At 36.5% G+C, this 12,372-nt stretch overlaps 1 protein-coding gene across 1 annotated transcript in view; it reads right to left on the minus strand.

Annotated features, from left to right (window-relative positions):
- Nucleotides 1–2,150: 2,150 nt before the first annotated feature.
- The window catches only part of ALDH1A1 (aldehyde dehydrogenase 1 family member A1), a 36,442-nt gene continuing 26,220 nt past the window's right edge, over nucleotides 2,151–12,372 (minus strand). The window contains exons 9-13 of the mRNA XM_075740322.1: nucleotides 11,919–12,103; nucleotides 8,748–8,912; nucleotides 6,720–6,877; nucleotides 5,126–5,200; nucleotides 2,151–2,778 (exon numbers count right to left, since the gene is read on the minus strand). Of these exons, the coding sequence (XP_075596437.1) occupies nucleotides 2,706–2,778; nucleotides 5,126–5,200; nucleotides 6,720–6,877; nucleotides 8,748–8,912; nucleotides 11,919–12,103 (656 nt within the window). The 3' untranslated portion in view covers nucleotides 2,151–2,705. The remainder of the gene's footprint in view (nucleotides 2,779–5,125; nucleotides 5,201–6,719; nucleotides 6,878–8,747; nucleotides 8,913–11,918; nucleotides 12,104–12,372) is intronic.

Raw genomic sequence — 12,372 nt, forward strand, 5'->3', positions numbered from 1 at the left:
CATGGAACACTTCTCTGAGTCAAGGCTTTTGAAAAAATGAGAACTTAAAGTCACTGCTAGATGCTACGTTTTTATCACAATGAAACATTTAAATGACAAAACAAAACCATCACTAGCTTTCTTTTACCTGTAAATAAGAGACTCTGTCAAACAACAACTAAAATAGATTTACACTATTGCTGAGAACAGTATTAAATTTATTTAGGCATCATAAAGAAGAATACATATATGCATGCTAACGTAGAGCTGATCCTTCTCCTATACCCCCCCTATTTATGTTGGGTTTTCCTTTTCCTCAGGTTATATTTCAAAGTCACTCTTTGCTTGTGACTACGCTTGCAGGCAGCATAACCTAGTAGGACCGGATTTGCAGTCCTATGCCACCAAAGGACACTGTGATGAGGTGAGAACCAGCCACCCACATAGTACACATTCAGAGAGAAGTTGCTTCGGACTAGTCCTAGTCTGCTTCTAAAAGAGCTGAGTGGTTGTTAGTGGTTGGATTATAGCAGACACAGGCCAAGCGTGTGTCTTCTGGCTTAGTATCATCAAAAAGGCACCCAATTTTGCTGCCCTATATCACACTTCCATGTGAACCAAAGAAGGTAAGTGAGGATGATAATGAATATAATTTCAGAAGTGCGCTCCTGATCAAAAGCAAAATGCAAATGTAGACTTACTGCCATTTGGCTTTTCTACCCTCCTTTGAGACTTCTACAATTGACTTCAGCAAAACCAGAATGTGGACAGTAGAGATTTATGAAGACTCATACCTGCTCTGCAAACTGCTTTTTATCTCTTTTTAAAATATTTTATCTTTCATTGTATCCAGGTTTTCTCTAATACTATGTTCATTACCAATTTAAAATGCTTTGTGAGTGTTTTCCATTCTTTTCTTCTCTGTAGCTTATTTCTTTATGATTATTTCTTTTATTTGTAATTTTTTTTTAATTTTTGTGCTTTCTTCAGCACACTTTTCTCTGCTGAACTATCTTTCTTAATTATTGCCACAATACATTTTTATTTTTGATTCACTCTTCCTTCTTTTCCTTCTCTTATTTTGTTACTTGTTTCTTGATACGGGATCAAGACTGGGTTTGTTTGACAACTGTGGCTAATGAAATTATTTCAGAGGGCAAATGCATGGCATTTGGAATTGGCACATTTCAAGAACAGATAATGTAGAGGCCTGTGCCACAAATCTTATCTGCAGTTTTTAACTTCATGGAAAAAGGCATCCAGAAAAGAGTCATAAGGTAAAAGCCTGATCTTTGTTTTGGTTTAACCATCTTAATAAATAAATAAATAAGTAAATAAATAATTTGTCAAGCATATCCAAATGAACAAAACTGCTTCCAATACTGTGCAAATTCTCCACACTTACTGCTTAAAAATTTGTGGTGTGCTATGTTCTTACTAATGGGCAGAGCTTGAACATAAGGCTGACCCTCTCTAACAAGAAATGAATTGTGGTTCTGAATTCAGTCCAGAGAAAATATGACCCTGTCAGTAGCAGGCTATGTAACCACTGTCCCAGAGCTTATCTGGTGGCTGCTGAGGGTGAGTGGCCGTCAGGGGTGCTGATAGCTGCCCTGGCAGAGAATTGTGAAACACCGAAGCTGCACAGACTGAGACCCCTTAGAGGTTATGATCAGCTTGGGACACATGTATTTGCAGACACCCTTTATGAGAATAAGCAACTATACAAGAAAGAGAGGTTTAGGAAAAAGGATGAAGGGAAATAATGGACTAGAGGAGGAAAGAGGGAGGAAAACATGCAAGTTACAGGCATATGAGTACAGGAAAAATGGAGCAGGTATAAATCATAAAGATTGCTTTCCCTCACCTCCCTTCTTTCCTTTCAATATTTCTTGCTTCTTATCTCTTAAGACTTTTTTATATACTGATAACTACAAAGCCAAGAGCTGGCTCTTTCCAAATTGTCCAGTGTTCTATGTGTTCATATTTTCCCATTTATAATAGTTTGAAAGTATTAGGGACTTTAGTCTCCACATAGCTGATACAGTATTCTTTTGATGATCTAAACACACCATTGAGACAGTAGTGCCTCTTTAAGGATATAAAATATGTGCTACATAGTGCTCAGGGTTAAACCAGTGTAATAGAAAAGACTAATGAAAGGAGAAATGTTAGGTTTTGAAGGTGAATTTTAATATTGTTTAATATTAACCAGATTACATTTGTGTAGTATGATGAACAAATTCAGTAGTCTAAGACATATATCTAGAAGAAGTCTACTATTTTTGAAAGACAGAGAAAAGTATCTATCTATCTGCTAATTACTCATAAGTGCTTTTGTTAAGGCCACAAAGAATAACAAATGCAAAGACAGCTTGCCATCTAACATTTAGAAGAGCACACAACTTCAAACAGTACCTGTATGATATATTGAAAAAAGAACATTTTCATAGCATTACAGAGACCTTCCACTGACAATAACAGTTACTTCTGAACACAAATTTCACGATTAGTTAACCATGTACCAGACATTAAAGTTTCTTTTTCTCAGTTAGTCACATTAGATTTTCTATGTTATTCTTTACATTGTTAATGTAAGCAAGTACCTCTTATACAATCAGAAAGCAAAAAAGGTTAATGAATAATTTGGGACATAGAACTTTTCAGAATTCAGATAGCCTTTTCAGATTAATTTGAAGATGCTTAATTCTGCACCTCAAGCAGCATTACGAGTTCTTCTGTGGGATTTTGATTGTGACAGTCTTAACTTCTGTGTATTCATGAAGGCCATATTCTCCCCTAGATAAAAGAGAACCAAGAGCAATATTTATGCTAATGCTTTTTATATGAGTTATGTCCTGGATGGGATTTTCGGTGGTGCTGTGCAATTGGCCAGATGTATAACAAATACACTGGACATATTCAGAAGACATCTGTGCAGCTAGACTGCTGCTGTAAGCCTTTTGAAAAGCTATAGCAACTGTCTCCTAAGAAAAGTGGGGGAGAGAGTAATTTCATTTCTGTGCAAAAGAATGACATTTAATCTATTTAGTGCATTTCCAAACTGGCTTTCTGTGCAGCACATCAGGCACATGTTAGGTCTTCACAAGCATGCCTGAGTTATTTGCAAAGGCCTTCCTCTGATGCCAAGAGTTTTCTCCAGAGTCAAAGAATAGATGCTTCATCTCAAGTAAATGGGAGACATAATGAAATCTCCCAGACAGTGAAAAACACTTAAATCTTACTGACATTTTATTAGCATGATTCTACCTTTTTATTTTACATGATGAGATGAAGGTTGCTTGTGTGTCTAGATGTTTGACATCTGACTCAGTCAAACTATTTAGACATAGTTGATCATTTTACAAACAAGGGTTTGCTACAGTATAATGTTATCCAGTTCTCACTGCCATCTTACTAGATACATATTTAAGCAAAACAGAAATCTGTGCTTAGGACCCTCATGCTGATTCTCTTCATTTTTGAAGAGGCATGCTGTTAGTAAGTGACATTCAGTAGCTTAATTCATAATGATATTATCATTCCAAGTATTACACAGGTAATATTATTCTGGCATTCAAGGAGCTCAATGGCTTGACACATTGATTTCCTGATTATTTCAGTGCAGTTGTTTCACACATATTTCTGCCTCTCCTAAAACTGATTGCCACATGTTTACAAAACTTTTTTCCATGGCAGACATCTATCTGGTGCTGATCCCTTCCTTGCCCTTTAACAGGAATATTTTTATTGGTCCACTAATCGTGATTTCGAACCAAGCATTAGGAAAAACTTCATTTGCACAAAAACTTAACTCCTTCAAAATTCACTGTTATAGAGAATATTAATCTTTATGATAGCCTATCATTGTTTTCCTGCAATTTCCAGCAACTAAATCCCCAAAATATTTCAGCAAAAGGCTGTAATTCAGAATTGATGATCTCCCAATTTTTGGCACTCAGCAAATGTAGAACAGTCCTTGATAGTAATGGCCTAAATAATTGGGTTTTTTTCATTTTGACATTTTCTAAAGCTCTCAGTATTGGCATAACTCTGTTTCCTTTGAAGTCAGTGGGAGCTTTGCCATCAGGAGCAGATTGAGGCCAGTGATGAGCAAGCATGAAAACCCTAGCCTTTGCCTCTTAAAAAAAAAAAAAAAAAAAAAAGAAAAGAAAGAGAAAAAGAAAAAGGAGCTCTGAAGCACTTTGCCTGCACACATATTTTTAATTAATTCCATTATTCATTAAAAGTACTATGCATTTGGCTTAATAAAAGAGAAAACATACATATTTTAATTTTTATTCATTGCTTTAAAAATAATTTGTTGTTCCCAGATAGATGGCATTTTTAACAAAGGAGTGCTTGCAATTTACATTAAAAAAAAAAAAACAAACAAAAAAAACACCAACCAAATAACCCAAAACCAAACCCAACCCAGAAGACATAAGTCTGCATAATGTAATGAACATGTACCATATAAAATGTTTCATGATGTAACACATTACATGATTCTCTTGCTAATATGAAGATCAGGATAATGGTAAGACAGGACATGGTTCAAATTGAAACTGGACTAAATCTTAGAAGATTGAAAGAATTTGATTGGCTTATGATTTCTGTATACTCTCCCACTTCTAGTCTGGGAAAAGACCAAAGGTCTGAAGACTACAGAGGACTATTTTTGTCATAAATTTTGATTAAGCTGGAACGTACTGTAAAAACATTGTTGTCACAAGACTTTTAAACTGAAAACTCTTGTCTAAATCATGTTTGTGTTTTCAAAAACCTAGCATTTTAAATGGGCTCCACAAACTATACACATGTATATCTTCATGCAAATGACTTTTTCTACATATATGCAAAAACTGTAATCCATAAACTTAACAATCAGTTTTGCATATCAGTATACTGCAAGCTACTAAAAATGGTGATTTTGAAAAAGTGTGTATCAGTAATTTTCTTATTTGTTTTATGGAGGAATTCTTTACTTGACATTGTCTCTTACAACATGAAGCCTCTATACACTATATAAACTAATTTGACAAAATCTCCAACTGGTCATGCTAGTTATGAATGTTTAAAGTTAGGTTTTGGAATTTCATTTTGCAGTTCCTGTGAATCTGTATTTTCAAAAGTATTTACTTACATTTCTCGTCCATTTCCTGACATCTTAAATCCTCCAAAGGGACATTGAGCAGACATTGCACTATAACAATTAACCCTGGAAGAACAGGAAAATTACTTTTGACAGTATGAAACAACTTTTTCCACTTCTGAAAAATCAGTGCTTTTCTGTTGACTGTAAAAAGTCCATGGTGATGTTCACAAACTGTATCTGAGTAATACATTTGCAAAAAATATGTGTAGTTCAAGGTTTAGAGAAACAAAAAGTTACCAGAAACTATACTTATGGTCAGGGTTCTAACGCTCATCAAGGGGCTTCACGCAGAGTGACAGTCTTTGATAGTTATGATAAAATTCCTTCCTAACTAGTGCATAAGCTCTCAAACCAAAGGCTAGTCACAGTTAAGTCTTCTGCAGGTATACTTCCAATAATTAAATTTAGGATCACCTCAGTATATATTTAGGAAATTTTGTTTGGTTCTACTCAATGTTTTGTATTCTGTGTTGTGGTTGAGAACAAAAATACAATAATGATTAAGAAAGGAATTTCACAGGGGAATTTGTAGCATGAAGATTTTTGGCAGAATGTGCATCTTGCTCCCTAGCTGAGAAGCTCTTTTTTGTCTTGCAACATTGTCAAATCACATATTCTCTACTTTGATATCTTATAATTTCTCCTGCTGCCAGTGTACTGGTTTCAACAAAAGAAGTTCTACTCATAATTAAGGATTCCTAGACAGACCAGGTATCACGTAAGAGTAAAAACCAAATATTCCACTTTTATTTTAAACTTTCTTCCATTTTGAGAATATAGCCTGCTAAGTCAAATATGTTAACTTATTTTTAGGAAACATATGTTTTTATGTCACAGGACCTGGGCAGGAATTTGTGCTGGTTGCAAGTTCTTTCAGATAAAATGTATGTTGGACACAGGTTTTGTGTTCAAGTAAATTTATTTTTCTCTTTCCGAGGCACAGAGATAACTGTAGGGAGATACAGGTCTCTGTCAGTGATAGTTATTAGACTCAGTCTGCTATTCCTCCAAGCTTTCACTCTTGCGTTTCTCAGCCTTTGCCTTTTCAGCTCTATGTAAGCTGCCTCTTTGTTTTCCACCTCTGGAAAAATTTGTCTTTGTACTTGTAGTAGTTGTCCCCCACTTGTGTTTCCTTCCTTTCTTCAACCACATTTTATCAATCTTTTCCATCACAGGTGGATGTTCTGCCCAGGTTAATGGCCACAGAACTTCAGATAATTAATTTCTTTACACGGTACAGAAAACAATCCCCACAAATTAAGTATGTGGTGAGCTATCCCCAGATCCTAAATGGAAATGGCATTCTCACTGTATTTCCTTTTTAGCAAGTCAATTTCCTTTTTCAGACTAAGTTTACAGGACAATTGTGTGAAGACTTACAAGAAGTATTTATTTAATAGCACTTTAAGTATGGAGAAGTGAGAGGAAGAGAGATACAGGAGGATGACATTAATCTACCTCACTAAAGATGGCAAGGAATTGAAATATAAAGCATACACCCAAAGAAGTGTTAAAATGTTCTACAGTTACTGCCATTGACACCTGCAGTTCTAAAGAAAGAATTAAAAAAACCATTACTTACCACACCGTTCCAGCCTGAAGAGCAGCTGCAAATGTCAGTGCTTTATCAATGTCTTTGGTAAAAACTGCTGCTGCTAAGCCATAGGTAGTATTGTTTGCCCTCTTGATAACCTCATCTATAGTTTTAAACTTCATGATTTGTTGAACAGGTCCAAATATCTGTTTCAGACAGATATGAAAACATATGAAGTGGACTAATGTAGCTTACTATTGTAATTAATTTATATTTTAAAAATTTATTTCTATCAGATGGCCTTATTCCTGAATTAATTTAATCAAGAGTGTACATCTCAAAACAGAGTTCTAAAAATGAGTATAAATTCATGCAAAGAGAAGATTTTTGTAGTATGAAGTTGTGCTGGTTTTGGCTGGGTTAGAGTTAACTTTCTTCATACTAGCTAGTACGGGGCTATGTTTTGGATTTGTGGTGAAAACAGTGCTGATAGTACAGGGATGTTTCAGTTACTGATGAGCAGTGCTTGCACAGAGTCAAGGTCTTTTGTGCTTCTTGTGCACCCCCAGCCTACACTCTGGTGGGGTGATGTGAGAAGCAGAAAAGGCCTTGAATCTCTGCAAGCACTGCTCAGCAGTACTGCCAAGTGAAACAACTCACTCTGCTTTCCATATGGGCGTTATGTGAGATAGAAGTCCCTCAGGCTCGGCTTTCCCACTACCCCCACTCTGTTCTCAGCCAGAGGTGCCCATGCCCACCACACAGTGCCAAGGCTGTGTAGGGCAAGGGGGGGCTTTACCACATCTAATTACATAGATCCTGAGCTTTCCACTTGATTTTCCTGCACAGTGTTTAGTGCTAGTTTCTAACTAGAGTTGCAGGGGTTGATTTACATAGATCAGAAAACAACTGAAGGCTACCCCATTATTCAAGCTGTGAGATTCAGAACCTGGATATTCTTTAATTGCCTTGGCTCTCTGCGGTTTCGTTATTCAATACACTCAAAATAGTGTGAGAGAAGCAGTTCTTGTACTGCTGACCCAAAGGAAACTAGCAGATCTGTGAATAAACATACCTCTTTGCAGTTTCCTACCTGCCTCCCAGGCAGGCAGAAACAAACCAGATGATTATTTCTCATACAGCTCTCTCCTGTTTTACAGGTCTCTCCCCTTCACAATTACTTTAGATGATCTGGTGTTCATTTTAAGTCAGCCCGTTGACTCTTGCTGAATGTACTAGGTATGTTCAGCAGACTGCATCAGCAGTATGCTGGATATATAAAACAACATCTAGATTTGTAACAATTTTGAAGGAGCTTTCTAGTACGAAGAAGTATAATGGACACCAATTGCAGCAGTTGCTAATCAAGATGAATATAAAAACCACAGAGAAGAGGTCATGACTGGACTTTGAGGTTGTGTTTACAGAACTGATTTTCCTTAATGACATAGCCACTCTGCATTCCTAACTCCCTTTCCTTGCAGATGATCACTGCTGCACGGCACTGCCACCTTAGTTGGGTCAGTAAAAGCTCCTTCAATGTTGTGTAGACATTTCTGCAAAATGATCTAGGTTAAGCAACCCTGCAGAGGCAAAACTCTGCTTTGCTGTAATTGCCACCACAAAATGCCTGTGGACACACAATCTATTTCCTCTTATTGCAAAATAGGTCCTTGGTGCATATGTTGTCCAAATCCCAACTTAAGTGGCTCCTTAGGCAGTGCAAAGAGTTCATAAGCTGTGCTTTCAATGTTAGAGATTACTGTGACTCTGGTTATGTGAGACATGGGCAGTATGTGGTGATGTAAACAGTCTGAACCTCAACATTCCTTATCTACTGCCAGCTTAAAATGGAGCCTTTGTTGGCAAGCCAGCCTCATACTCCTTTCCCTCACCTCCATTGAGTTGGTGAAATGGGCATCAGAAACCAGGAAAAGCATTTTAACCACCACCAGGATGGAACAACAGATTTACTGAGAGCATTTTTATGTAGTCACTTGACCTTCTAAATGGATATTTTGTACCAACATTTAAGCAGACAATCTCCGGTGAGAGTACTGCCAAGAATTTATTTACCTCTTCTTTGGCGATGCGCATATCATCTGTAACATTAGAAAAAACTGTGGGCTGGATGAAGTAACCTTTGTCTCCCCATGGACCTCCTCCACATTCCAGTTTGGCTCCTTCTTTTTTCCCACTCTCAATTAGCTCCAGGATTTTTTGAAACTGCTCCTTATCAATCTAAATGAGAAGATATTACAGGGATGAAAACAGCACACACTGATAACAATTGCTCTTCTACCTCATTAACCAAAACCTAACAATGTTCCAGCTTTGTTCAATCACATGTGTTGAAGCAGAACATCTGGGTAGCCCTGAAAATATTCTTGTCACTAACTTCTCAAAACTTTGCAGGCTTTTCTCAGATAGACCAGTAATCAGAAATTTTGACATAGGGGAATCAGCTGTAGAGGGACCGATATCCTTTTTTTCCTTAGTAAAAAAAATTAAAAAAAAATCTATAAAATGAATGTAGTTTATACTTTTCTTGGTACTTTTGCCAACTACAAGTGGTTCATCAAAATGAAAATTGCTGAGCTTGATTCTGAAAAAGTAGAAATAACAGATGGCTTGATCTAGCCAGGAAGACTCTTCTGTACTTCACTAGGTCTGGTAGATTGGCCATACTGTTTTCCTAAACCATTAAAGACAGTTAAAAAGCAAAACAAAAATATAACTGAAATTTAATGTGGTTTTCAGTTCATTCTGATTTATCACAGGAATAAAGTCATTTACAGTTGTGGTTTGAGAAACATAGACGGCAGATTGTTTACAATGTGAAGCCAATCTCTGCCCCTCCACTCGCCCAAGCCTACCAACAAATTCAACCAAGCATATTGCAGTATGACTCTGCTATAGCAACATGTATGGTCTTTGGCTGGAAAAGGAGTTTATGGTGGCCGTACAATAGGGGATTGTATTTCTCTAACCCCTTCCAATTTTCAGTGAAGAAGTAGATAAAAGGAAATAGTATAAATGGGCACTAGAAACAGATCACACATCAGGCCTGAAGGGAAATTGTGCACAAGATAATGCTTATTTCAAGAAAAACTCAATCATAAAGCTTGTTTGGTAGAGGCCTCTAACACTCTTTTTTGTGTGTTTTTGTTTGTTTGTTTGCTTGTTTTTTGTTTTTGTCTTTGTTCCATTCTCCTGATTCTTTCCTTCACTCTTTCAGAGTTCAGCCCTTCAAGCACTGGCTCAATAAGATACTGAGATTATTTCTAGGGAGATTCTTGCAGAGAAGCTTCTTCTCTGTGACCATACTCGTCAGTCAGCAGAATAGGTGTGTATCTTATTCTCTAACTTGCGCAATAAAATGCTTGCATTTCATTTTAAGCAACAAGTATTACCATGGTCACAGAACACAACATTATTTTCAAAGGTTCTGGGGAATCCTGGATGCATGTTAGACTAAACAGCTATTAGCTAAACCTGTGATAAAAGCTTATATTTATGAGGATATGAATTTATGAGGATGTGATTTTTAGTTTGCTGTGCTCCCTTGGTCATTTTTCTTTCAAACAATTGCCTTACTGCATGCTGAAGACATAAAATTTCTGCTACCTTGGTGGCCAAATACCTCTTGTGCATAAACATCTTGAAGAGAAGACAAGGTTTAGATGAAACAGCTCACATTGTTGTCAGTCTTTCTTTTGTTATTATCATCATCATTATTTTTCTTAATAATGTGTGAATTAGCATATATATGATCTTTTGCATTCCTGTAGGGCCTTTGGCTCTTCTTTGGTGCCCACTGTGCAAAGCATTACCCAACCTTGCTGCCTGAGGCATGTGCTGTGCCAGAAAGGCTGTGAACTGGAGGACAAATACCGCTTTCAAGAAGTCTCTATAACAAGACAGCACAGTGTATATGCCTGATACAGGTTATAATTTTTTGTTTCTAGAAAGAATTAGTCAAAACACAGCAAGAAATTTGAAGAGAAATATTTAAATTACCACAAAATGCACCTAAACCATGTTTACAATTTTCCATTAAATGGGGTGATACCAGTTCTAAAAGAAGAAATGTTGCTAACCTGTGAAAAAAATTAAGATTTTTGCTAAAGCATGCTGAGAAGAGGTCAGGAAAGGCAAATGAAGACACCAAAGGAGAAAAGAGTCTTCATGCTCCTCCAAATGTTTTCAGTAATGTTTTTTTTAACATGTTTAACCTTCCTTTTTTTTTCAGTAAAAGTTTACTTTCATCTTTCATTTAAATTGTTAGCATGAATTTCAAACTCAGTAAAGCCACAATAACATAAGAGTGGATTCCTGTTAGTTTTGTATTAGGTGTACACCAGACACCTGAAGTTTATTTGTTTCAACGTTCCTGTCCTCTGACATTTAAATTTATTCAGCTGAACATATTAGCTTGTTAGCAGGATATCAAAATAGCATCTTCAGTGTTTTTAAATTCTCCAACGCTTGTGTGTCTTGGAATGCAGTTTTGCAATTTACTTGGTGTCTTTGATTATATAAAATGATTATGATAACCAATGAAGAACATGTTACATTATTGAATATGAAGGAGTTGCTTTGTGTCCAGCTTTTGCTTTGTCTCTAATACAGTTCATTTATTCTATGACAATCAAATATATATGTAATAGCTCTGCCAAGAAAGTATATAACCTGTAGAACAAGCTAACATGGGAATAAGACTCTAGGTGAAATGCGTTCATTTAATGGAAAGGCTATTGTCATAACCTTTAACATAAACAGAAAAAAGTATAAGATAATGCATTTTAATTGTGCAATATTCTAAAACTGAGAGCAGCATAATGAAACACTAACTCCACTTGAAAAAGTGGAAAAGACACTATTAAGTTTTATTTCCTCTAGCTACTCACTCACAGTGGCACTATTTGAAAATAATGTTAGCAATCTCTGACGGGGATCATACTTGCACTCTTACAGCAGTTGCATTGGAGCTTTCTCAAAGTGTTTAACTTCTATATAATTGTTCCCATTCCATAATAAAAGGAATAGAAAAGGGAAAGAAATCTCATGCTTAGGCCTATGATAGTGGCACAAGCAACCATCACTGCAGTTTCTTCCTCTTGATATTCCAGACTAACCACTAGACAACCTTACTTTGCCTTGACACTAATGCAACAATAGGTTTAGAAGTATATTAAAGTGTGATGTCATGTCACAATTACATTGGAAACACATAACATTACTCACCTGAGGGCCTTGCTGTACATCAGGCAACAGTGGATTCCCAAGAGTATACTTCTTTGCCCGTTCAATGCTCCGGCGAACAAACTCGTCATAAATAGGTTCTTCTACAAAAATCCTAGATCCTGCAATACAGCACTGTCCCTGGTGGTAGAACAGACCAATATGTGCAAATTCCACAGCAGCATCCACTGCAAAGAAATGAGTTCATCAGATCATAAACTTGAACAATCATGTCATAAATTCTTTACAAACCTTTGTCACTGCGTCATATTTCCCTTTTTAGCACTTTTTGCATTTATGGACCTTTAAAACACAGATATTAATCCCTGTACTATGTCCAACTCTACTCTTTCAAGAGTAGCATGGGTACACCCAGACAAACACACATTCAGATGTTCTGTGTGAAATACAGATTCAACATTATTTGCCCTATCAGCAGTACCAAGAGGAGTATTCA

Source organism: Balearica regulorum, chromosome Z (genome assembly GCF_011004875.1).
Source record: "Balearica regulorum gibbericeps isolate bBalReg1 chromosome Z, bBalReg1.pri, whole genome shotgun sequence".
NCBI classification, from domain to species: domain Eukaryota; kingdom Metazoa; phylum Chordata; class Aves; order Gruiformes; family Gruidae; genus Balearica; species Balearica regulorum.